Here is a 25014-nt window from a genome sequence, read left to right as displayed (position 1 = left end):
GTCTCAAGGAGCACTAGAAAGGGAAAGCCAGGCAGTTCCAAGGCTTCTCCATTAAGGTGCAGCCAGTGCAAATAGAGGGGAAGAAGGTGGAAAACATGGAACATCAAGGAAAGGTAAAGCGTGTTTATGCACTCATTTTTTTTCTCTGTGTATAGAAGGTAAGGAAAAAAGTTTGGATCTGCTCAGGGAACACTTCTTTTTATTTCCAGCTGAATATTGTTGTACAACATTTGCCATGAAGAAAAGAGGGAGAAAGGGGGCAGAGGAATTATGGGAGAAAACCAAGAGGCTAGAGATGATGTGATGGGATCATGGATATCAGGGTGTGAGGAGAAGGACTTCCAGAGAATTATTGGCTGAAGAAGACTCTGGGACCAGAGGGAAACGCAGGTTTTTAGAGCCCCAGTCAAGGGGAGGCTGAGCTAGAAGATGGAAATGAATCCAGGTGGTGGCAGCCCCTGGGAAGCAGGTTTTGTCAAACATCCCTGATAGAGAGGTCACTGAATAAACAGGGAACAACTCTGCTCTGTAGCTCTGCAACATCTGCAGCTCCCAGTGGAGCAGACATTCTGTGAATTACACCTGAAAAATACCCATGTGAGATGATGTCAGTGGGACAGCTGGTGTTTCTGAGGGATCAGTGGCAGTCCTGACACTTGCCAACATTCACATCACTGATCTGCTGGTCAATGTTAAATTACTGCTAAGAGAATTTGTGCCAAGACCTGTGAGACTCTACACAGCACAGGGAGACTTCAGAGCTCTGAACTGTGCATCAGTGGTTGGAGTCTGATCTCAAATGTCAATGCCTACAGAAGAGAGCTCTCTCGGGGCTGGTTTTGCTGGCTGGGCACTGGGAAAACCAAGTGTTTGGAGAGGGAGGCAGAGTGCCAGTAAGGTCCAACATTTCACATAAGAAATAGACCCAGGGGAGCTGGCTCTTCCCACTAGTGCAGCTGGAGATTTCTCTTTGTTGTTCATTACCAGGATGAAATTGCATGTATCATTTCTTTCTGCATATGTTAACCTAGTGTGTAGTCACATACTCAGGGTATCAGAGACTTTGGATGGTTTTGAAACAAAGTGCTGGGGTAGTAAGTATTAAATTTCATTAAATAACATACTCAAAGTTTCATTTCCAAAAGCAGCTGAAGTGTCATTACACTGTTACTATTTTGAAATGTTGGTTTAGTTCCTGTGAGCTTTGACTAATCGGAGAGGAAAAAAAAAAGAAATCCTAATTTACTGCTGACAGTGCAAATGCAATCAAGAAAATATTACTGTTTTCTCTGTTGTCAGATACCTTTTTGGGAAGGGAGCAGACATGGGATGGCAAAATGCTTCTGCACACTTGTGGTTCAGGCCAGCATCTCTTGAGCTGAGCTGGGGACCCAGGGCTGAGCTGAAATGGGGCTCCTGGGCCTGCCAGTGGGGGTGCTGGGTGACACTGGTCAGGGTTGTGAAGACTTTTTAATGTCCTCAGGGCTCCAGTGCTTGGTGAGAATTCTGCAGAGCATCTGTGCAGAGCTGGGACAGAGCAGAGCTCAGCACTGCACAGGGCAGCACCACTGCACTTCACTTCTTCACCTGCAAAGGGACACAAAACTTTAACCCCATTCTGTGTCAGGCTTCTCTTTTTGCAGTATAATTTGCTTAGAATTTTAAATCTGTCTGAAAAAAAGCATTAGGAGTGATCCTGGTGCAGGTGGTCTTTGGGAATTAGTTTGTTGGCTGTGGTGGAATCAGGAAAGGGTCTTCCCTGAGCTGGGGAAGGTGGTGGTGGCTGTAGGGATAACTACTCCTAGGAGCAGCTGCTGTAGTAGGAGCTTTATTCCCCAGGCAGAGATTTCATCCCTTACAGCAGAGTTGTGTCCCCAAACCTGAAGTTTAGTTTAAAATTAGGTTTTAATTTTCTGGTTCACAAAGACAGAAAATGGAGGTTGTGTTTTCCTTGGAAAGGGAGAGATGAGAAGAGATTGGAGATGAGAAGAGATTGATCCTTTCATTTGAGCTTCTAACAGCTGAGAAGGGATTGCTGAAATGTCCTTCTTGGAGCTTTAGCAGGAACATTCCTCTAAATGAGCTTTATTTCCACAGGGCCAAGGTGCTTCACTGCACCTTGGCAGTGCCCAAAGCCCCCCTGCCAGGGCACCTCCCCAGAACCCAAACCCTGCTGCTTCCTGGCTGCTCTGACTGCAGCATCTGCTCAGAATGTGTGAGTTGGGAACCTGTATGCAAAATAAATCAGAGAGGCAGAACCTTGCCTGTAGCATCCTTTCATTAAAGTAATTTCAATTACAACTCCCAACTTTTTGTTCCACTGAAGTTAATACAACAAGGAGCGAAGTCTCTACTAAAGCCTGAGTCTGTTCTGTCTCCTTCCTTTGAAAATAATGAAGTCTGAATGTCTTTTTATGTTGTATCTGTGTGTGTCCATTAGAAATGTTTAAACCTTCCATACAGTGAGTCGTTGAATTTTCAAGTTCTTTTCTGCTGAATTTATTTCCAAACTCAGCTGAAGAGTCAGGTGATGTGAACTCTTGTTTGTGCTCCATGCTGGCTAAGGGTAAGGTCAATGCTTCAAATGTTATTCCCACTCCTGAGCTCATGGTGGAAGGGCTGGAGCAGTGTGGCAGAGCAGGCTGTGAACCAAGTCAGCAGCACTTCCATCCTCTTGTAGATGCTGCCTGTAGCATGTTCCATGACAAAATACTCTGACTGTTCTTTAAAGGGATGCTTGGAGCTGGGAAACAAGACCTTTATCTTCAAATCCCTCTCAAATCCCAAGGCCACAGAGGAATGGTCTCCTCATCACTCAGAGATGGACCAAATCACTAAGATCCCTAAGGATCTCTCCCTGAGGATGTGTCAGCCTCACACATCTTTTCTGCAGCTCAAGAGGAAAGGTCCCAGGGAGGTTTGGGGTCCAGGGTGGTCTTGAAACCCCACCAGGCTCTGCCCAAGGAGCTGAAGAGTACCCAGGACCAGCTGGAGCAGATGGCACCTTCTGCAGCCTCATCGCTCCTTTGTACCAAGCAGGGGTCTCGTCATCCCCCCCACCTTTTCCCAGGGGTGTCCCACAGAGCAAACCCAGTGTAACCTCCATCCATGCGTGAGATTGGTTGTGATGAAACAGCAGAAAAACCTGGTACAAAATGTGGTATCCATGTGGTGATGCTGCACTGGGAGTGGGGCCATCAGAACAAGGCCTGGTGTTGGCAGGACCTGCAGGCGCCAGGCATGGGCCTGATGACATCCTGAATGTGAGGAGGGAACAGAGGAACAGCCAAGACCTCAACTATTGAAGCTCCAAGGTCTGGGACTTTTGGATCCATGCCCTGTGGTGCTGAGCTTGTAGGAGGGCAGGGCAAGGCAAGTGCTTGGCAATAAGAGAGCTGGAGGAGTCTGCTCTGGTGCCACCAGACACCAAACTCCTCTTCTGTGTTGCATCCCTTCATTTGCACCTTTTCTCCTCTCCACAGACTCTGTTGGAGCCATCAGGAAATGTCAGGGTCACCTCTGGTGCATCCTCTGAGCCTCATCTGCCATGTGCTAGGGGGTGGCTGCCTGGATCCCAGTGGTGTCCTTGGGGAACCTCTGACTCCAGGAGGACTCAGCCACCTCAGCCCTGGAGCTGCAGATGTTGGGGTGAGAGGAGGGAGCTGATCTGCTGATCCTGCTGCCTCTGGACAAAGGGGGAGCTGAGGGGCAGCCCACCTCTCCTGGGAGGTTTTTCAGCTGATGGAAAAAAACCCCACTGCTTTATGTTACTGCTGGCTAGGACATGCTTCTCTCAAAAAGGTCTGTTTTGTAGTGGAGCAGATGTGAGGTTTCCTGCATTTTTTTGCAGAGGAGAACTGGGCTGGAGCATCTCTCAGAGTCCCAAGCTGTCATCATTTGTCTGCCCAAGTCTGGACCCAACTTTTTCATACCCAAAGCAGAGAACCCTACCCCAGGGTGCATCCCATTGCAGAGCCAGGGAAGCATTCCCTCTGGTTCACAGCAAGGATTTCAGCCCTGGACACTTCCAGGTGGCTGCTTCATCACCTGGGTGGCATTTGGTCATTCAGAGGCTCAAGAAACCCTTCCTGGCACCCAGTGGTGATTCATGTTTGGACTTGTTCTTAAAGGGCTCTTCTAACCAAGAGGTGTCTGTGGTTCAGTATGGATGTTAGGAACCTTCTGACTCCAGAAGTGCCAAGTGCTCTGTGGCCAGGACAGGGGAGCAAGGGCCATGAGTCCTCCCTGAGCTCTGAGCTGCTGTGGATGGGCAGTCTCTGCTCCCTGGGATAGCTTCTTGGCATCAAGCTCATGGAATACCAGCAGGGACCTCTCTGCACTGCCCTGGAGGCTGCAGAGCTGCCAGGTGGGCTTCTCTTGCTCTCCCTGCCCCATTTGGATCACAGACTTTGATCTGGAGCTGAGGACCCTTCCCTGGGTGCTGGGGCAGTGGGTGCAGAGTGTGCAGCTCAGCTCTGTGCATCTGAGCCCTCCCCATCTGCTGTTTCCAAGTGTCTCTGCCTGCTGGAGTCTGGGTGGCAGATTTATTCTTGGAGTGAATTTTATTGGAATTATTCTCAGAGTGAATATTTGTGGCTGCCCCATCCCTGGCAGTGTTCCAGCCCAGGTTGGATGGGGCTGGGAGCAACCTGGGCTGGTGGGAGGTGTCCCTGACCATGGCAGGGGGGATTGGAACTGGATGATCTTAAGGTCCCTTCCAACCCAAACCACTCCAGGCTTTAGAAGATCAAGCCAGCCCTTTGTTTCCTGGTGGATCATCATCTCCCCTGAGCTGAAGCATCCTCTGCACTGGCAGCTTGGAGAGCAGCTGGGTGTGCAAGGTGCTGAACCTCCAGGCAGGTGTCGTGCAGTTGAGGGAACACTCTGTCAATAGCCAGGAGGACAGCACAATTATATTTTGTCCTCAACTATCGACACAGTGGCTCCTAAATGCCTCCTCTCTCTGTGTTATCTTCACAGGTCACCTTGGTATTCAGATGGTCTGCGACAGAGGAAGCATGAAGGGAGGAGGCTAAGTGCCAGTGGTGGATGTCACACTCTGAAGGTGATCTGCTGTGACCCAAAAGCTTTCTGACATTCTTTGACTTGGTTGTGATAGAGAAGAAGAAAGTCTTCTTCTCCACACAGTGTCTGTAAAGTTCCAGCAAGCTGTTTCCCTCCAGAATGTAGTTTCCAGCTCCAGGAGGTTTCTTCCCTGCTTCCCACGTGGAAGTGGCTGCAGGTTGAGCCCCGGGGAGGATCCAGCTCTGGTGCTGGGATCACACACAGTCAGTAGCTGGATGGGTTCAGGTCCAGTTGGGTTTCCATGCAGGAGCCTCTCACTCAACTTTTCTCTCAGTGAGCTTTGCTGTGACCGATTCTCTGGAGTTGCTTGGAGATGCAGTGATGGAGGCTGTGGTGTGGCTGAGCTCCTGCCAGGTGTATTCTGTCAGGGGTGGGTGTTAAGGGTGCCCACAATAAACACCAAGGTGCCAGCTTCTCATCAGGAACTCTCTTCTTGGTCATCTCTGCTGCTGCTGAACCTGCTACACCCAACCTCTGCCCATCTGCTTTGCAGGCTGGTGGCTGTCAGGAGGTTCTGGAAACAGTGGCAAATCAGGGTCGGTGCATTCTGCTTTCCTACCAGGTTGTGCTCTGGAGTGGGCTTAGGAGACAGCATCTTCCTTCAGGGGGGCCTTGGGACCTCGAACAGCCTGGGCTGGTGGGAGGTGTGGGGTGGAAGTGGATGATCTCTGAGCTCCCTTCCAACCCAAACCATTCTCTGATTCTCTGATTCAGCAAGGGGGAGGTTGTGCTGCTGCTTCCCAACCTCCCTAAGGAGACCAAATTCTGCCAGCCTGGCACTCCAGACAGAGGATTTCCAAGGGATGTGTGGGTTCCTCTGCTCCATCCCTGCAGGGTTGCTGCCACCCTTAGCTGTAAGTCCACCCTCAGTCAGTGACAAAGCAAAAGCAGCAATTAAAATAAAAATGCAATCCACAAGAGGAGACAGGGCTTCAATCAGGATAAATGAGAAGGATTGGAATGCAGAAAAGCAAGAAGTGAAAGATAGGAAGGAAAATCCATAGCTGGCAGGGAAAGACAGTAACAGAGATATTTGAGGTGAAATGACAGAGTCTGTATCCAAGCAAGTTGCAGTTCCACCTGCAAATTGTGTTTGTGGTTCTGGGAGCCTCCCTGCCAGTCCTTGTGTGGGCATTGCCAGAGCAGAGGCACAGAGATGATCCAGGGGCTGGAGCAGGAGGAGAGGCTGAGGAGCTGGGATTGTTCAGCCTGGAGAAGAGAAGACTCTGGGGGAGACCTTAGAGCTGCCCCCCAGTCCCTGAAGGGAACCTCCAGGAAGGATGGAGAGGGACTTTTCATCAGTGTCCAGTGACAGGACATGGGGAAATGGATTTAAACTGAAGGAGAAGAGGTTTAGGTTGGATCTGAGGAAGAAGTTCTTCAGTAGAAGGATGTTGAGCCCCTGTCCCAGGGTGCCCAGAGAAGCTGTGGCTGCCCCATCCCTGGCAGTGTTCCAGCCCAGGTTGGATGGAGCTTGGAGCACCCTGGGCTGTGGGAGGTGTCCCTGACCATGGCAGGGGTGGCACTGGGGGAGCTTTAAGGTCCCTTCCAACCCAAACCTGTTTGGGATTCTGGGATTCTATGTTAAATTTGTAGCATATGAGCACGTATGTATTATGTATGAGTATTATAGCCCCTATTCTGCACTTTGCTGTCAGATTCTCTGCATCTTTGTGACCCATCAGACATTGTTATTTTCTTTAGATATTACTCCTGGCACACTCCTTATTTTCCTTTAAAAGAGAGAAAGGAAAAATTAATGTCCCGTTCTCATCTTACTGCTCATGGTCACCTCTCTAAAACTCTTATTCTGGGTCTCTTCTCTCCCAATGTGGAGGCTTTGGCTTCTTATTTCTGGAAATGAAGAACTGCTGTGGGTTTGAGTATCTGTGTCCATTTGCTGTGTCTGAGAAGCAGAACCAACACCACATGGGAATCCCAAACTCCTTTCCCACTCTGCTTTCCAGGGAGCAGTTTGCAGACGTGACACACAGTGACTTCCTGACCATTCCCTCTCACAGGAGCTTTTTTTAGGTTGCTCCCTGTTCCCAGGCAGCTGCTCTTGGAGTCTTCCTCACAGCCAGGTTATGGATTTGTTTCCAGATGCCTCTGACAAGGCAGGGATCCATCCTGTGCTGGTGCTGGTCTCCATCCTCTGCAGCTACCAAGCAGCTCTCTGCTGAGATTGCTCCACTCTGCCAACTCAGTTAAACCATGAAAGGAGTTTCTCTGGTCCATCCATGGCAGCACCAGAGCCTCTCTGCTGCTCAGTACTCCCTGCAGAGGGAAGGAACAAACAACCCCACCTCTCTTGTGCTTCACCAGCAGCATCTGAGGGGCTCATTTAGAAAGGTGATGCTGGTCTGAGTGTGTTGGGAATCCTGTGATGTAGGATTAGGTTTTTTCAGTGCTGTTTCCATCCACTCAAAGCCACGTGGATGGTAGCTGGAGGATCCCCCTGCTATTTGCTGAGACCCCCATGTGCAGCAGATTCCTGCTGCTTGCTCTGCTCAGGTCCCAGCCAGGACCTACAGTTCCTCAGCACAAACATTTCCTCTCTTCACCAAGCATGGAAATGGTTGTGTTTTAAACTTTATTTATTCAGATGCTCTAGGTGGCAGCAGGTGCCCTTTTTGTCAGCCACAGCAGGAGCTGAACACGGCTCCTGTGTCCCACCTGACCAGAGCAGAACCTCAGCTTTCTGTGTGTAAGATCTCTCTGGGACTCCTTCCCTATTCCCAACCCTTCCTCTGCAGCATGTCCCACCACACTAACCCAGTCCTGCCTCCAGGAGCTTCCCAGCAAGAGACAGAATTGCCAGCTCACTGTCAGCTGCCTGGAAATGCCTGCCCAGCCCCTGGGAAGCCACCCATGGCTGTGATAGCAAACAAGGTCTGTGCCTCCTACCAAGAATAATTTGTAGGTGCAGCAGGTTTTAGAAGTGGTGTTAAGTACATAGGGTGTTGAGGGCTCAGCACCCACTCAGGTGCAGGCCAGTGGAGGGGGGGCTGTGTGGGTGTGCTTGTGCCCTGAGATGTCTGCTGGAAGCCCTGGCATCCTTGGTGCTCCCCAGAAATGCATCATCTCCAAGGAGAGCTTTGTGCAGAGGAAATGCCTTTCAGGAACTCCAGTGGGAACCAAAGCCCAGAAACTGCAAATTAAGGAGCATCTCTTCAAACCCTGCTCTAGATGCTCCCTGGCCAAGGAGGGGTTAGGGTTGGGCACTGTCTGAAGACCTTTGCTGGGGAAAAGGCACAGATCACTACCAGCAGCCACATCAGCTTGGGAATTTGATTTGAAAGAATTTTATGGTCTGCTAAGATACTGGGCAATAAACAGCTGAGAATGAAGGGGGTGGAAAATACACAGAACTACACAAAGAACAAGCAAATCCCATTTAATTACATCAGATATAAAACCTCTTGCTTCTAGGACCCCTCTGCTCATTGCCATACCAGCTTGTGGCCTTCTCTGAGGAGCAAGAAGAAATCTGTGACTCTCAATTAGATTTGCTCCAGATTTTATCACTGTTCATGAAATCATCCTATGGCAGAGTCAGTTTGAAAGCAGAACTCTGCCCCAAGTCTGTCCCTGGTGGTTTTGTAGCTCCTTACACTCCTGCAGCCTTGTCTGAAAGCTGAGCTGGGTGAGGCCCAATGGGGAGAACTGTGGGGACATCCCCTGAATGCCACCATGGTCCCTGCTGAGCACTGCCCATCAAGGCTCCCCTGGGCTTCTGAGAGCACAGATTGCTGGCTGACCTGTAAGGAAGTCATTGCTTTCTGGTTTCCAGATTCCCCTGCAGTTCTCCTTAGACTGCAGCATTGGTTTTCACACCCTTTTTTTCCTGGTTTTCCTTTGGTTTTACTTATTATTGTTTTGGTTTGGGGTTTTTTTGTCAACTAAATGCTTCTATTCAAGGGTTATTACCTTTCATTTTAGTTGGGAACATGATTGGGGTGGCTTCTCCTTCCTTTTAGCTCCAGCCTTCTTGGGAAGACAGAAAAACAGACTGTCTCTTCTTCAGCTCTTCCCACTCCTGTTTTGGGATGTCCTTCACGTGTGGATGCCTCTGGTTCTGCTCCCCATTTCTAGGGCAGGAGCACAAGGAGAATGTAGATCCCTGGCAGAGCTGCTCATCCAGCCTGTTGCCTTTTAAAAACCTGCCAGGGAAGCACAGGAAATCCAGGCTTGTTCTCTGGGCTAAACGTTTTTCTTTTCACTTCTAGGTCCTCCTGTTGAGCCCCTGGAGCCAACCAGGCCTTTACCAACTCTTCCTGTTCGCAGAATTCACTCCACTTCGGAGCGGAAACACGAGAGGCAGCCCAGGCCCCCAGGTCCTCCTCTGGGTGACAGACCATCCCCTCCTGGCATGAAACCCAACATCTGTGATGGCAACTTTAACACCGTGGCTCTCTTTAGAGGAGAAATGTTTGTTTTCAAGGTACTAAGAATTCCTGCTTACCCACCAGTCTTTCTTTAGTTTTATTGCTGGATCAGATTAATAGAAGGATGTGGTGGTGGCTGTGAAATCATCTCTGGTCCTCTGGGGGATGAACAGTGTTAGGAGGAAAGGTGAGCAGATTGGCTCTGTAATGTTTGGAAACGGTTCCTGATGGATTCACAAGATGTCCAGGCAGCCTGTGCACTGAGATGTGAGCTGGATGCACTGGCAGAGAATTCAGACACCACCAAGCTCAGCAAGGAGCCACCAGCAAAGCCAGAAAGCAAACTGTTTCTAACCAGGGATTAAAGCTTGGTGCCTCCAGAGATGGCAGGAATCAAACTCTGGGCTCCAGAGAGCACTCAGCTTGCTCCTGGGGAATTTGGGACAGTCCCATGTACCCTGCAGCCAGGGAGGAAGGAGCTGCTCAGCTCAGTAACCCGCGTTAGAGAGCCTTGAATATGGCAAGTCCTGGTCCTTTTCCAAAATACCTGTAGCTGTCCCTCTGCCCAGTGAGTGTGAATGTGGAGAGGGATAGAGGGAAGGTCATGAAGCCACTTCAGTTGCAGAAAGTGCCTGAGCTGAGAATAGTTGAAGGCTGGGGCAGTATCTGGGAGAGGTGTCCCAGGCTCTGTCCTGCTCTGATCCATCCCTGAGCATCCACTACAGCTTGAACTAGTGATCCAAAGGGCTGTTTTATCCCTCCTTTGTGCCTCTGGACATGTGTGCTCCATGCAGTCAGCAGGTGACATGAAGGCTGTGTGGGTCTCTTGTGGTCTGGGAGCTGAGCACCAGAATTCCAGGACAAGTGTGGCATCCCCGGGAGGCAACCTGGAGAGGTCACTCTCACAGAGCTCATAACACCTAGAGCTGTGGCCTTGCTTCTCCCTGCTCCTTTTTACCTCTCCTTCCTTCTTCCCACCATTTTCACAGCACCAGCAATCAACTTGTCACCCTTCTGGCTGCCCTCTTCCCCACAAGGTGCTTCCCTCCTTGGAGGATTCTTGGGCTGGCTTGGAGTTGCCTCCTCTATGGGATGCGGGCAGGGAGCTGGGGATGCTCAGTGCCTCACACCCAGCCTGGCTGGGTGACAAAGCCCTGGTTCTGAAGCAGGTTCTGTTTCCCTCAGGATCGTTGGTTCTGGAGGCTGCGGAACAGCCGGGTGCAGGAGGGGTACCCCATGCAGATTGAGCAGTTCTGGAAGGGCCTCCCCGCAAAGATCGACGCCGCCTACGAGCGCTCCGATGGGAAATTCGTTTTCTTCAAAGGTAGAGTACAGCTGGGGACAGCTCAGGACAGCTGGGGACAGCTCAGGACAGCCCCCAGCCCACCCCACACCTCTCTTGTGCAGCGTGGAGATAAGAAAAACTTTCTGGAGAAAGGGAGGTGAGAGGAGACTTTAAAGCTCCCCTTAACTGCCTCAAGCGAGGTTGGAGGATGGAGGGAAAAAGCCTCTGCTCCTGAGGGATGGGATAGGAGCAGAGGGAATGGATGGAAGCTGTGCCAGGGGAGGGTTAGGCTGATGTCAGGAAACATTTCTCCACTGAGAGGGCTGTCAGGCACTGGAATGGCCCAGGACAGTGGTGGAGTCACCATCCCTGGAGGCATTTAAAAGGCATTTGGAGCTGGTCCTTAGGACATGGGCTAGTAGTGAGATGATGGTGTTGGTCAGAGTGGACTGGGTGAGCTTGGAGGACTCTGCCAACCTAAACATCCTGGGATTCTGTGAAAAGAGAAGCTCTGCATCCTTTTCCTGTTTCATGGGGGCACTTCAAGCAACCCCTGGTACTTAAAGAGTAGTTCAGGTGGGGTGGCTTTACCAGGACAGTCTCTGCTCATAGTGAGTACTGGAATTATAGAATCCCAGACTGATGTGGGTCGGAAGGGATCTTAAAGGTCATCTGGTTCCAACTCCCTGCCATGGGGAGACACATGGGCATGGAATCACAGAATCAGAGAATCATTTGGGTTGGAAAGGACCTCTGAGATCCTCAAGTCCAACCCTTGATCCACTCCCCCCGTGGTTCCCAGCCCATGACACTCAGTGCCACATTCAGTCTCTGCTTAAAAACCTCCAGGGATGGAGAATCCCCCCCCTCCCTGGGCAGCCCATTCCAATGTCTGATCACCCTCTCTGCAAAGAATTTCTCCTAATATCCAACCTAAACCTCCCCTGGTAGAGCTGAAGCTGAAGCTTCCTTAGATATTAGGAAGAAATTCTTAAGCCCATGGCCTCTTGTCTTGTCTCTGCCTGGGAAAAGAGCCCAACCCCCCCCTGGCTCCAACCTCCTTTCAGGGAGTTGGAGAGAGTGATGAGGTCTCCCCTGAGCCTCCTCTTCTCCAGCCTCAACACCCCCAGCTCCCTCAGCCTCACCTCACAGGACTTGTGCTGGATCCCTTCACAGCCTCCTTGCTCTTCTCTGGACCTGCTCCAGCACCTCAATCTCCTTCCTGAGCTGAGGGGCCCAGAACTGGACACAGGACTCAAGCTGTGGCCTCACCAGGGCTGAGCACAGGGGCAGAATCCCTTCCCTGGACCTGCTGGCCACGCTGTTCCTGAGCCAGCCCAGGATGCCATTGGCAAGTTGGCTTCCATGGAACTTGGCTTCCATGTGGTAACAAGAAATAACTCCTGTTTCCCATGGGGTCTTGGTCTCCTGCCTATCTCCTTGAGCATGGTTTGGCAGGGAATTAGGGCCTCTTCAGGCACAGGGCACCCCCAAAACACATTTCTGGACAGTTGTCTCCTAAAGAGACAAAATGACCAACCTTATGCCCACGTTAGCACTTTGTGGTGTGACAGTGTCTGAACAGGATCCTGTAACTGGAGAGCAAGCTGCAGGTAAGGCAGGGTGGCTGGAAAGCAGCAGCATGGCCACAAAGTGCCTGCTCTTCTGGATTTGTCTGCAGCTCCAGTTCCTCAGCTCAATAAACTGTAGTAAAACTTGAGAAAGCTCAGAGAAAGGGATCAAAAAGTATGAGCTGACCTCCTGCAAGGATTTAGTGGTTAACATGGTGTAGGACTTGATGATTTTGAAGGTTCTTTCCAATCATGATGATTCCATGAGGAGCTCCTCAGCCTGAATGATGGCAATGACAGGGAATGAGAGAGGGCTCTGAACTTCTGACTGTCCTGGAGAAGGGAACTGGGACAGGGTTGTATTTGGAAGAGATATAAATCTCTTCCAAAAGAAGAGCTGAGGAGCAGCAAATGAATTCAGGAGGTTTCAAGTTCCAGATGAAGAGGAGGAGCTGCTGCTGCACATTGCACAGGACCTGGAGGTTCCCACCCTCCTGTGGTCCATGCACATGCACATCACGTACATACGTGTGCTCATGAGGCAAATCTGTTTCTTCTTTGTGTCCTGGTTCATCTCTAGGAGATAAATACTGGGTTTTTAAGGAGGTGACAGCAGAGCCAGGGTACCCACACAGCCTGGTGGAGCTGGGGAGCTGCCTGCCCCGGGAGGGCATCGACACGGCGCTGCGCTGGGAGCCTGTGGGCAAAACTTACTTCTTCAAAGGTGACAGGTACTGGAGGTACAACGAGGACAAGAGAGCCACAGACCCAGGCTACCCCAAGCCCATCACCGTGTGGAGAGGGATCCCTCAGGCTCCCCAGGGAGCGTTCATCAGCAAGGAGGGCTGTACGTACCTGCAGGGGTACCCGGGGGCACCTCCCTGCCTTGGCAGTGGGGTTGTGGGGTGTGGGTGCTCTGAGTTTTGCCTGAGATAGGACTCAGAAGTCCTGGGGTCCCCATGACACCTGTGAGCCCTGGCAGGCTGAGATCCTTCCTGACCCTCATCCCACCCCGTGTTCCTCCTCAGCTGCCAAAATACATCATAATGCCAGCTGTGGGTGAGGGGAAGGGGACTTTGTCAGGTTCTGCTGCCACAACAGTCCCCACCTGAGTTGTCCTGGCTCCTGATTGCCAGGATGCTGTAATTTACATTTTCCTCTTAATTTCCTACCTGTAGGAAACAGAGTGTAGCTCCCTCCCTCTGCTGCAGGCTCCGACTTGCCTGTTGTGCTTTGAAGTTATCCATGCTCTGAGCAGGAGGTTGAACCTCCAGAGGCTCCTTTCAACACATTTATCTCTTCTTTGAAGATCTCTTCCTCTCCTTCCAGCTGAGGAAAGGACTAAAAGAGTCTTGTGTATTGAGATTGTGTTTGAGTTTGGGGCTGTGCTGTGAGATGAGGGTTGCACTGAGAGTCACCCAGCTGCAGGACAGATGAAAGAAACACAGAGATTCTTTCTTTCTCTTTTTCTCTCTCTTTCTTCTCTTTTTCTTTCTTTTCTCTTCTTCTCTTTCTTTCTCTTTCTCTTTTCCTCTTTCTCTTTTCCTCTTTCTCTTTTTCTCTCTTTCTCTTTTTCTCTCTCTCTTTTTCTCTTTCTTTCTTTTTCTCCTTTTCTTTTTCTCTCTTTCTCTTTTTCTCTTTCTCTTTTTCTCTTTCTTTCTCTTTTTCTCTTTCTCTTTTCTCTTTCTCTTTTTCTCTTTCTCTTTCTCTTTTTCTCTTTCTTTCTCTTTTTTTCTCTTTCTTTTTCTCTTGCCAAGCTGGAATGGTGCTCTGTGGGCAGCACTGCACCCTCAAGCCAGAGCTGTGGTTTCTCCTTTAAATCCAAGCTCCAAAGCCACCTTCACTTCTCCAGAGGTTTGGGATGCTTGGGTCAATGGGTTTTGTTGGCCCAGGCCCCTCCAGCCTTCCCAGCTCCCTGCACAGCCCCTGGGGTTGGGCAGGGGGTGGGTGCTAAGACCCCTTCTCCATTGTTTCTCCTAGTTTACACCTACTTCTACAAGGGGAAGGAGTACTGGAAGTTTGATAACCAGAGGCTGAGCGTGGAGCCAGGCTACCCCAGGTCAATCCTCAAGGACTGGATGGGCTGTAACCAGAAGGATGTTGAACGAAGCAAAGACCGACGCCTGCCCCACGACGACGTGGACATCATGGTGACAATCAATGATGTGCCCAGCACTGTGAATGCCATCGCTGTGGTCATCCCCTGCATTCTGTCCCTCTGTATCCTCGTCTTGGTATACACCATCTTCCAGTTTAAAAACAAAGAGGTGCAGCAAAATGTTGTGTATTACAAAAGACCTGTGCAGGAGTGGGTATGACAGAGCCCGCTGCACCGTGCCACTCATTGGTCTGATGAGGACAATGGACAGGAAAAAAAGAAAAGGAAAAAAAAAAAAAGAAGGAAAAAAATAAAAAGGAAAATAGAAAATAACATTCAGAAGCCTAGCAAACGAAACTACTTCAGCAACCTACTCGTTTTGGACAGCCTGGGACTGAAAGAAGCAGGAAAACTGGAAAAAAATACAGGCAGCCTTGCAGTGTGGAGCCTCTTCCCTTGGTACTGCCCGAGTGGCAGTGCCAGTCCTGGAGTGCCACAGGCTCACAGCCAACAGCAGAGTTCTCAAAACAGGTGTCAACTGACCTGGGAAACCTCCTTCAGTTCCCTGCACCAGTGCTCCCTGTTAAACCCAGCATTCTCCAGTGTAGCTAAAAATCACCTCTGAACAGAACCATTTTTTTAATAGCTGTCTCATAAATGAATTAAGATCATGAAACCTATGAACAGGAACAATTCAGTGTCTTAAGCAGAAGACATTCTGATGCTGAACCATTCTAAAAGATCTTCTTAGTTTATTACAAAATCCAGGGAATGACCTGGATACAATTTTCCAATACCTGCTGGTCAGATGTTTTGTACATTCATAACAAACCCACGCTGCCACTCAGCACAGTGCATGAGGAACCCCAGCACCCTCCAAGAGGTCGAGCAGTGCAGAGCAGGAGCTCGAGAAGCACCAAACCAGACACCAGAATTTACCTGGCAACATCAAGCCCTAGACTGGGACAATCTGAAGACAAAATAATTGGGTCTAAAAAAACCAAAAACAAAAAAAAAAAAAAATCAACCCAATCAACCAATCATGAAAATACACATTTTTGTTTTGGGAGCCATTCATGAAAGAAATATTTAAATGTCACATGATGGTGTTTTAAGCTCCCATCAGTGAGAAACAATGAACCAATGGTTACTGAGATCCTGAAAAACATGTACAGATGTAGACTGCACTCTGCCCCTGATAAGATGCTGGGAAAAGATGAATTGTTGTTACGTGGCATGTGTAACTAGGTTGTGGAATTTGTATGTTGGGTTTTGGGAGAATGGAAATGTTTGTTTGGAGTGCGATCATGGTTATATTTTGCTGAAATAATCAAGGTACAATAAGAATTAGGCCTGTTTGTAAAACTAAATCCAGTCCCTGTAGATGTTACAAACATTGTATGCCTTCAACATTTCTTTTTTTTTTTCTTTTTGTTTTGTTTTTGCTCACATCTTCACAGGAGAGTATTTGGCAAGGCCCAAAGCAAGCATGCCACACATTAGAAGGAGTTCATCACTAGCCACTTTTTGACATAAAAATCAGGTAAAAGTTAGAAAAATATCTGGATTTTCAGCTAGTAGCTTTTCACAAGTCTCTTCCTGCAACAGCAGCTTCTGTTCATCCCTCTTACAGCTGTGAATGGTTTAGGTCCTAACCACAAGCTCAGCCCATTTTGCTGCCAGTTCTGAGGTTTCTGTTGGGTATTTCTTTGAGTGGAAGAAGTTTCTTGCAGTGCATCTACACTGTTCAGCCCTGTCCAGAACTCGTGTGAGCACAGAACTGCTCTGCAGGCTCACCCCAAGGACCTGGTGAGCACCCTGAGCCCTCTGCCTGTAACTGAGTCTCACTCAGTGCAATGCATAGAAGTTAAGAGAGAAAAAGTGCAGCTTTATAACATCAGGTCTGAGAATAAAAAAAAAAACAAAATAAATCCAAGGATGACCAACATGCTAGAAATATTCCTAATTACCACGATGAGGAAGGAAGAAACAGGAAGATTGTCAGCATTCTGATTTTTCTAACAAGTGCTCAAGTATTGCCATGGGGAAGCAGGACAGACAAACAGAGCCCACTGGGACTGCAGGGTACGTGGTCTCCAACTGTAATTTGTCCTTCATAATCAATTTCCATGGCCAAGCTGTTTATTGTGTTTAAACATTAAAAAAAAAAACAACAAAAAAACCCATAAACCAAACCTACGAATGTTTTACAAAATAAGACAGAATGATAGATGCAAAACTTTGAATTTTAGTGACAAAATGTGATAAGGTCTCATGATGGGTGGAGTGCCAAGGACCAAATCTGAGCTACTAATTAGACCCCCCCCCCCCATGCTACCTGTCCATTTCTAGGTGTTCTCCAGGGGTGCTGGGATGCACATGCCCATCACAGCCACATCTCTGCCCTGCCATCTCCTCTGGGACTCTGACAGCCCAAACTTGAGCAACTTCCAGCAACCATCATTAAACAAACAAAGACAAAAGTTTACAACCTAGAGAAACACCTGCTGCTCTTTGTGGTTTGTTTGGGTTTTTTTAACTCCTGCCCCAATGCAGATTTTCATAGAACCATGGAATGTCAGGTTGGAAGGGACCTCAAGGATCCTCTGGTCCAACTGTTTGAATATTATAGAATTATTATTGTATATTCTAATATTATTTTTTATATGAGATGTCTCAGCATCTCATTGAGCTGGGACTTCAAACTTTCCAGAGTAGGGGAATCCACCCCTTCCCCCTGGGAAACCATTCCAAGGTCTGACTGTCCTCAGAGGGAAAAATTTTCTTCTTGTGTCCAACTGGAAGGCACCTTGTGCCCTTGTCTTGTCCATGGGACTCCTTGGAAGTAGGGAGGTCTCCATCTTCTTTGTAGCTGCCCTGTAAGTTCTGGAACATACCAAGATCTCCCCTGAGCCTTCTCCAGGCTGGCCAGCCCCAATCTTCTCAGCCTCTGCTCATATTCCAGGTGCTCCAGCCCTCTGAGCATCCTCGTGGCTCTTCCCTGGATCCTCCTCAGCCTCTCCACATCCTTTTTGTGCAGCAGGGACCAGAAGTGGATGCAGTAGGTGGAGCAGCAAGTGGAGCTGTTCTTCAGGCAGCTGTGGGGAGCTGGGACCCTGCTGCAGGGCTGAGCCTTCCCCAGAGCTGCTGCTCCAAACAACCTGAGAAACCTTTGGTGTCCCTGAGAGCTGCTCCCTACCTGCCCCCTGCTGCAAATCACAGAATCCTGGAATCCTTAAGGCTGGCAAAGACCAAACCACCAACCCAGCACCAGCAGCCAACTAAACCATGTCCTGAAGTGCCACATCCACGTGGATTTTTGGGCCGTTCCAGGGATGGGGACTCGACCACTGCCCCGGGCAGCCTGGCCCACTACCTCACCACTTTCAGTAGACATTTTTCCTCATATCCCATCTAAATGTTACAGACCTGAGCTTCCCAGGGGAGTCAGGTGCTCCTATGGGTGTTGGAGGAGCCAAGAAAGAGCCCTCAACAGTGACAAGTGACAGTAATGGTGAGGGGTGACCCAGTGCTCCCCAGCACCATCCCATTCACCCCTGGAGCCAGCACCTGCAGTCCCAGTGCTGAGCCAGGGTGCCATGGGCAGCCATGGGCAGTAGCAGGAAACACTCCCTCCTTCCCCCCAGCTTCTTTTGGACTTTTACTTGACAGAAGACCCAAAATTTAATGAACAAAGTACATATTAGCTAAAAATTTATGGAAGTTTGGTGCCCACTGTGCAACATTTGCATCTCATCTACAGGGGATGAAGCACCACAGATTTACAGATGTTGCTTCACTTGAGCTTTCTTGTCCTAACCAACTCTATTATAGTTTGCTTTTATGACCATTTTTAAGGGCTGAGGACATCTTGGTTCAAACACCTACCTTGAAGTCAAGAATTTGCTCTCCTGCTGCTCAGAGCTCAGCACTTCAGGTGTGAAATTTGGACTCTTGACCCCAACAGGCCCCAGACCATGTTCAGCTCCACTCCATCTGCTTTGTCTCCCCCCATCAGGCAGGATGGGCAAAGCTCCCTGCACTAATCCAGCCTTTCCTCACCAGGACACAGCAACACTGAGCTCCCTGGCTCCCAGCAGAGCTCCCTGAGAAAATCCTGGGAAATGGAACCAATTACTTGGACTTTTTTTCCCCATTCTCAAGCCTTGTTGAGGGTTTCCCTCTCATCCAAGGGGATCACTCACTCAGGGTCCTCCAAGAAGCCCTGGAACAGAAACCTGCCAAATGCCTTCAGGAAACACAAGTAATGTCACAGCATCTCCACACCTCTCTGGACTCCTCTCAAGACCTCCACAGGCCTTTTAAGACCCAATTTGCCATAAAAACACCAAGGTTAAACTCTCCCATGATACCATGTATCCATGACTCTCCCAATTTCATTCTTTATTATAGTGTCTGTTCCTTGTACATAGGTCCATCTTTTTAGTTCACAATTCCCCAAAACCCTCATTCAGAACAGGGATCCCTTTTATCACCCCCCCAGTTCCCAGCTTTTGTGAGAAGCCACCCCAGTCAGCAGCTCCCTGCTCTGCTCTCCATGACTTTGCCAGATCACAGTCCCCAGCGTGCTGCCAGCATCTCCCCCTTGAAAGGATTTGGCTTACTCACAGATGAGGTGATTTTTTTTCCATGTAACACACATCAGGATCACTGATACAAATCAGGGTCCCTGCCTAGCAGCCAGAATGCACTTACAGCCATTAAAGAGAAACATTTGCAGCCTTGCTCATTTCACACTTGCTGAAAACACCCCAGCACCAGCAGTGACAGTCACTGCCCCTCTGTGAGGTGGCCAAAGGAAAGCAGCTGCTCACTAAACACTGAGCTCAGAGGAGGAGACCCTGCAGTCAGGTGCCCAGGAGGATCAGTCCCCCCTGCCAGAGGAGCCCCAAACACATTGGGAGGGGTAGGAGCAAGGAGCCTGTGAGCCATGGCACAGGAAGGTTTGCTGAGCTGCCTGGAGATGGCAGCCCCTGGCTCAGGTACCATCCAGACAACACAAAAAAAAAAAAAAAGTTTCTTTTCTACAAAATCTGAAGCACCAGGGAGGGAAAAAGAGCTCCTGCCACAGTGCCTCAGGACAGTGCTCCTCAAGAGAACTGAGGGGAGGGCTTCTGAATCATTGTGTGGCAAGTAATTTACTGTGGTTTTGGGACTGGACATGGAAGGAGCTCTCACCTACAACAGAAACACCACCCTGGCAAGAGTCTGGGAACAGAGGGCAGTGCCAGGGCTGTGCTGAACCAGTCTGCTGGGCAGCAGAACACTGATGTTAAGGCAAAATCATCTCTAATGAGCAAGAGCCACAAGAGTAAATACCAGGAGCTAACTGGAGGGGCTCAGACAGCATCACAAAATGAGAAAGCTAAAGAGCTGGAGAATGTCAGCAAAGGGATAGAGAGCATTCCAGATTTGCAATTTATGTGCACAATTTGTCAGGTTTTGTAATAATATTTAAGTTTACAAAAGCACTAGAAAGAGTTGGTTTTGTAGCCTCTTCCTTGGACTAGGCCTGCAGAAACACCAGGAGGTCCAGGTGGCTGTGATCCAAAGTGCAGCTGGACATTCCACTCCTCAGGAGCTTTCTGGAAAGTAGGGACCAACACTGCTCATGTCAAGCTGAAAAGACAACACAAAGAGGATTCAGAGACAAGCACAGGAGGCATTTCAAAACAGTTCTAAACCTCCAGTCACCAAGGCCCAGTAAAATTTCCCTTCCTGGAACACAAGGGTCTCAGGAAAGAGGGAAACTGACCCAGTGGCTGCTAACAGCCAGCTGTGAGAGCAGAGCTGTCCAGCTGGCAAGGGCAATGCACTCAGCCTGGCCTGGGTGGTTATCAAAAGCTCAGAGCAAGTTTAACTTTGGCTGTGTGCTCAGAGACATCAACTGCCAAAACAACTGGTTTCAGGATTAAACCTGGCCAGGTTGGATGAGCAACAACCCCCACTGGGAGGTGTCCCTGCCCACGCAGGGGAGTTGGAACTAGAAAATGTTTAAGGTCCCTTCCAACCCACCCCAACCCATTCTGTGACTCTGACAGTAACAAGCTGCCTGTTTTGGTGCTGTCTGTGCAGAGCTGGAGCCTCCTTACCTGTCAATCAAGGAATCTCTCATGTTGGTAGCAATGGTGCTTGGCTGAGCTTCGTTGAGTTTGAAGATGCTCTCAATGACAGAGAGCTCAGTGCTGGTGGTGTCCAGGCCACAGAAGGCACACCAGTCATTGACCACCATCCCTGCTGCAATCACCTCACTGCCACGGTTCACAGTCCCAGCCTAGCAGAGAGGGAGCAGCCAGAGTCAGCAGCACAGCCCTGCACTGCCCCAGCCCCCCTCAGCACAGCCCTGCACCGCCCCAGCCCCCCCCCAGCACAGCCCTGCACTGCCCTAGCCCCCCTCAGCACAGCCCTGCACTGCCCCAGCCCCCCTCAGCACAGCCCTGCACTGCCCCAGCCCCCCTCAGCACAGCCCTGCACTGCCCCAGCCCCCCCCCAGCACAGCCCTGCACTGCCCTAGCCCCCCTCAGCACAGCCCTGCACTGCTCTAGCCCCCCCCTAGCACAGCCCTGCACTGCCCCAGCCCCCCTCAGCACAGCCCTGCAGGGCACCAGGAACCCAACACTCCTGAGAAGATGAAAGCTGCTGCCAGCACCCAAGTTCTTGCCCTCGTCCTCAGCCTGGGTGAGGCTGCACCTCGAGTGCTGTGGGGACCACAGGAAGGACCTGAAGAGGGTGCAGAGGAGGGGAAATGGGGTGACTGAGGGTCTGAGGAAGGGGCTGCAGGAGGAGAGGAGGCTGAGCTCTTATTGCCCTCTACAACTCCTTGAAAGGAGGTGGTAGTGAGGGGGTGTTGGCCTCCTCCCCCCAGTGACAGGATAAGAGGACAAGGTTTCAGGTTGTGCCAGGGGAGGTTCAGACTGGATCTTAGGAAAAATGGCTTCACAAAAAGAGTGGTGAAGAACTAAACAGGTTGCCCAGGGGGTGGTGGAGTCACCATCCCTGGGGGTATTCAAAAACTTTGACGCTTTGGGAGAGGATTCAGTGGTTAAGGTGGTGTAGGACTGGCAGCTGGACTCATCCCTTCCAACCAGGATGATCCCATGATGCTAAGTTACAAAAGATTTCAGATAAAAAGATTAATGGACAATCTTCAGTCTCTAGAGAGAAAATTTCTCTGGCATTCTGTGAAATAAAATCTGACAAGGAGGAAGCATAAAGCTGCAGCAGTCATAAAACTCACAAATCCAACCAAGCAGGCACTGGATTGATTACTTTTTTTTTTTTTTTCTTTTAAACCTTGGCTTTGGCCAAAGCACAGACAATCTCCCCTTCTGTGTGAATCAACTGGCACAACTGGGATAATCCCAGCAGACCAATGAGTAATGGTGTTAAGCAGGAGAGGTGTTAAGGGAAAGGCTCTTGGAAGACTTGGCCTGTTCAGTCTCTTCCTCTCCCACATGGAACAGCTCTGGAGAGCAGAAGGATCCAGCAGCCCAGGAGATGTGAAGTGGGTTGGGTGGGAGTGGCAAGAGAAAACACAAACCCACAAAAGCCTTACCACAAGTGGGACCTGGAGCAGTGAGGAGAGCTCATCCTGATCATCAATGGAAGTTTTGGGGTGTACAATTCCTCCTTGGTTACTAAAAACACAGTAACTTCCCACGAGCACCTGATCTGCTACTGTTTGTCTGAAAACCTCCACCTTCAGTACATCTGCCAAGATCTCTTCTGTCTCCTGCAAACAGGAAGAGAGAACAAAGCCCTCAGAAAAATGTGATCACAGCAAGTGAAGTCAAGCAGTTCCTGCAGGCAGCCCTCACTGGGACCCTTCCCACCCATGGAAAGCCCCCTCAGACTCTCACAACCCATCTGTTACACAACCCTCACTCAGCCTCTGCTCCCTGGGTGCAGGCAGAGCTGGGCCTGCCCATGAACACAGCTCCATCCCTGCAGGGACACTCACTGCCTCCTCCCTGGGCTGGAGGGCATTTTGGCAGCAAAGCCTCTGGGCATTCCCAGCCCTTCCTCCTCCCCTTCTCTGCAACTCTAAGAACTCCCTGCTCCTCCACCAGGTATTCACTGTGAACCATTTTAATTTCTCTTTCCCACCCAGTCCACCTGAACTTACTTTCACACTTACTAAACCACAACATGCTGCACAGACCCTTCCCCACCCCCTTTTTTGTTTCCCCTTTGCACTCTGAACACCAGCTCCCATTTCCTCATCACCTTCACACAAACTGAAGGAAACACTGCACAGATCCTTCCTGCCCTCAGCCACACCACACCTCTCCCTGTTGCTACTCAGAGATCAGTTCTCAAGCAAAAAGCAGCAGCAACTTTGCCTCCTTTGCCCTTCCTGTGAACATTCACAAAAGAACCTTTTATTTTCCTTTCTTCTCTCTGCACCCACAGCTGCTTGCAGCTACCACACATTCCAGCCAGCTCAGCAGGAGCTTGTAACCCCTGCTGGGCTCCTGACTGAAATCTTTTCCTTTTTCTCTTGTTATTACACACATTTCCACTCCAATTGTCCATCCAATTCCACACACCCGAGTTGCACCCAACCCCACACTTCCACATCCCACTCCTTCCCACCCACAGGGAGGGGTCAGTGCAGCATGCTGGGTGTGAGGGCAGGGTCCCCAGCCCCCAGGACAGATAAATACCCTGTCCAGGTCAGGGTGGACAAGGGCCACGTAGTCATTGCAGGTGGTGACATTGCCCAGGGCTGAGAGCCTCTCCTCCACACGCTGGATCCTCACAGACTCGGGGAGGCTGTTCCTGATGTGCTGCAGCTCCTGGTCTGTTGTGCTGCTGGGGACCAGCAGCCCGTGTCTGTTCCCTAAAATGAACCAAAAAAAATGTTTCCCCAGGGCTTCTGACTTTCCTGATGGTCCCTGAGCAGTGTGAGCTGCCCCTGCCCCACCCACCCCTCCCAGGAGAATGAATAAATGAATAAATAAATAAATGATGTCCCTGGGGACAAACACAGCCCTGAGGGGGGGAGGGAGGACCCCAGGCTGGGGCAGAGCCTCAGAGCAGCCATGGGTGAGCAGCACCAGCTTTAATCACAACTAAAGGAACCCGGAGCTTCTCAAGGGAATTCCTGCAGTAGGAAGGTGCAGATGCTGCCTGAGTGTGCTGGGACACAGCAGTGAGACCGAGGGACAAAGATGTTCTGTTCAGAGGAACCGAACCGCGGGCAGAACCCCATCTGGCTGCCGAGGCTCTGCCCAGCAGAGGAACTCCCTGACCTGCAGCTCCTGAACACCTCCCCGGGCTCTGTTCCTCCCCATCCCTGCCCCACAGACACGGCCCTGCCCACGGACTGACGCGGCTTTCAGCCCCCCCAGCCCCACGACACAAACCCCCCTTCCCCCTCCCCTCTATTCCTCGGAGAGGTTTAACTTTTCCACTTTCGCTCTTCCTCTGCAGGCGTTTAAAGACAGACAGAGAGACAGACAGAGAGACACAGACAGACACAGAGACAGACACAGACAGACAGACACAGACAGACAGACACAGAGACACAGAGAGACAGACAGACACAGACAGACACAGACACTGCGGGGTGCTGCCCGCCGGGCTCTCCCCGCACTCAGACCCCGCACAGCACCGGGGGCCGCCTCCCCGCTGCCTCCCGGCCCGGGCCCGCCCCGCACCTACCCACACACATTCTGCCGATGATGCGGCAGCCGGCGATGGAGGCGTGCACCACCGGGATGGTCCCGAAGAGTTCCCCTTCGAAGACGCTGCAAGGAGAAAGAGCCGTCAGGGCCCTGCCCGGGGCTGGCGGGGAGCGGCCGGGCCGGGCCGGTTCTCGGGGCTCCCTCACCTGTAGAAGTTCTCGGAGCCGCCGATGGCCACGAGGCAGTAGGCGTTGGTGAGCTTGGCGAAGCAGCCCAGCTCGTTGTTGTTCTCGAAGCTGGCGCGGACAGCCATGGCGGGACCGGACCGGACCGGACCGGAGCTGAGCGGAGCGGCCGCGACGTGCGGGGAGCGGCAGCCTCCACCTCCCGCACGCGGCGGCACCGCTTCCGCTTCCGCCTCTGGGAGGGGTGGGGCAGAGCGGCTCGAGCCGCGCCTTGTGGCCACAGCGCCACCCTCGGCCTGGAGGAGCGCGGGAGGCTTCGGGGCGGGGCTGCGGTACCGGTACCGATACTGAACGTGCCCCTCCCCGGGCACCGCACCCGCCCTCCTCCCAGTACCGCATGAGTACCGCGTGCCCGGGCACACCCGCAGAGGCCGAGGCCAACCGGGACTGCAGGGACGCGGCACCCCGGGCACCCCCTGCCCGGCATCCCCCAGCTGGGAGAAGCCCCTGCCTGCTCCCTTCCTTACCCCTGCCTGCCCTTTCCCTGCCCTTTCCCTGCCCGTTCCCTGCCCTTTCCCTGCCTGTTCCCTGCCTGTTCCCTCCCGCCGATGTCCCCAAGCACAGGGACCGCCCTGCTCCCGGTGTGACCCGTGGCACTTCCCCGCTTGCCTGCGGTGACCCCCCCGGTCCCTGCCAGCACCACCCCCAGCTGTCCCTGTGTCCTCCTGGCAGTGCCAGAGCTCCTTACCCCC

General features: G+C 51.1%; 2 protein-coding genes across 2 annotated transcripts in view; one reads left to right on the top strand and one right to left on the bottom strand.

The window, feature by feature from the left end:
• MMP24 (matrix metallopeptidase 24) overlaps nt 1–15812 on the top strand; it is a 41823-nt gene extending 26011 nt beyond the window's left edge. Inside the window, exons 6-9 of the mRNA XM_030463278.1 lie at nt 9315–9529; nt 10659–10797; nt 12910–13176; nt 14310–15812. Of these exons, the coding sequence (XP_030319138.1) occupies nt 9315–9529; nt 10659–10797; nt 12910–13176; nt 14310–14647 (959 nt within the window). The 3' untranslated portion in view covers nt 14648–15812. The remainder of the gene's footprint in view (nt 1–9314; nt 9530–10658; nt 10798–12909; nt 13177–14309) is intronic.
• A 2994-nt stretch (nt 15813–18806) lies between these two features.
• On the bottom strand, nt 18807–24503 carry EIF6 (eukaryotic translation initiation factor 6). Its single transcript, XM_030463212.1, has 6 exons — nt 24284–24503; nt 24115–24200; nt 23115–23290; nt 22004–22180; nt 20541–20722; nt 18807–20067 (listed from the first exon to the last, which is right to left on the bottom strand). Exons 1-6 carry the CDS (start codon nt 24388–24390, stop codon nt 20058–20060), a joined length of 738 nt encoding a protein of 245 aa, XP_030319072.1. The 5' UTR covers nt 24391–24503; the 3' UTR covers nt 18807–20057.
• Nucleotides 24504–25014: the final 511 nt, after the last annotated feature.

The sequence above is a fragment of the Calypte anna genome, chromosome 20, assembly GCF_003957555.1.
Source record: "Calypte anna isolate BGI_N300 chromosome 20, bCalAnn1_v1.p, whole genome shotgun sequence".
In the NCBI taxonomy this organism is placed as follows: Eukaryota; Metazoa; Chordata; class Aves; order Apodiformes; family Trochilidae; genus Calypte; species Calypte anna.
Note: the sequence above shows the minus strand (reverse complement) of the source record. Positions and strands in the feature narration are given on the sequence as shown.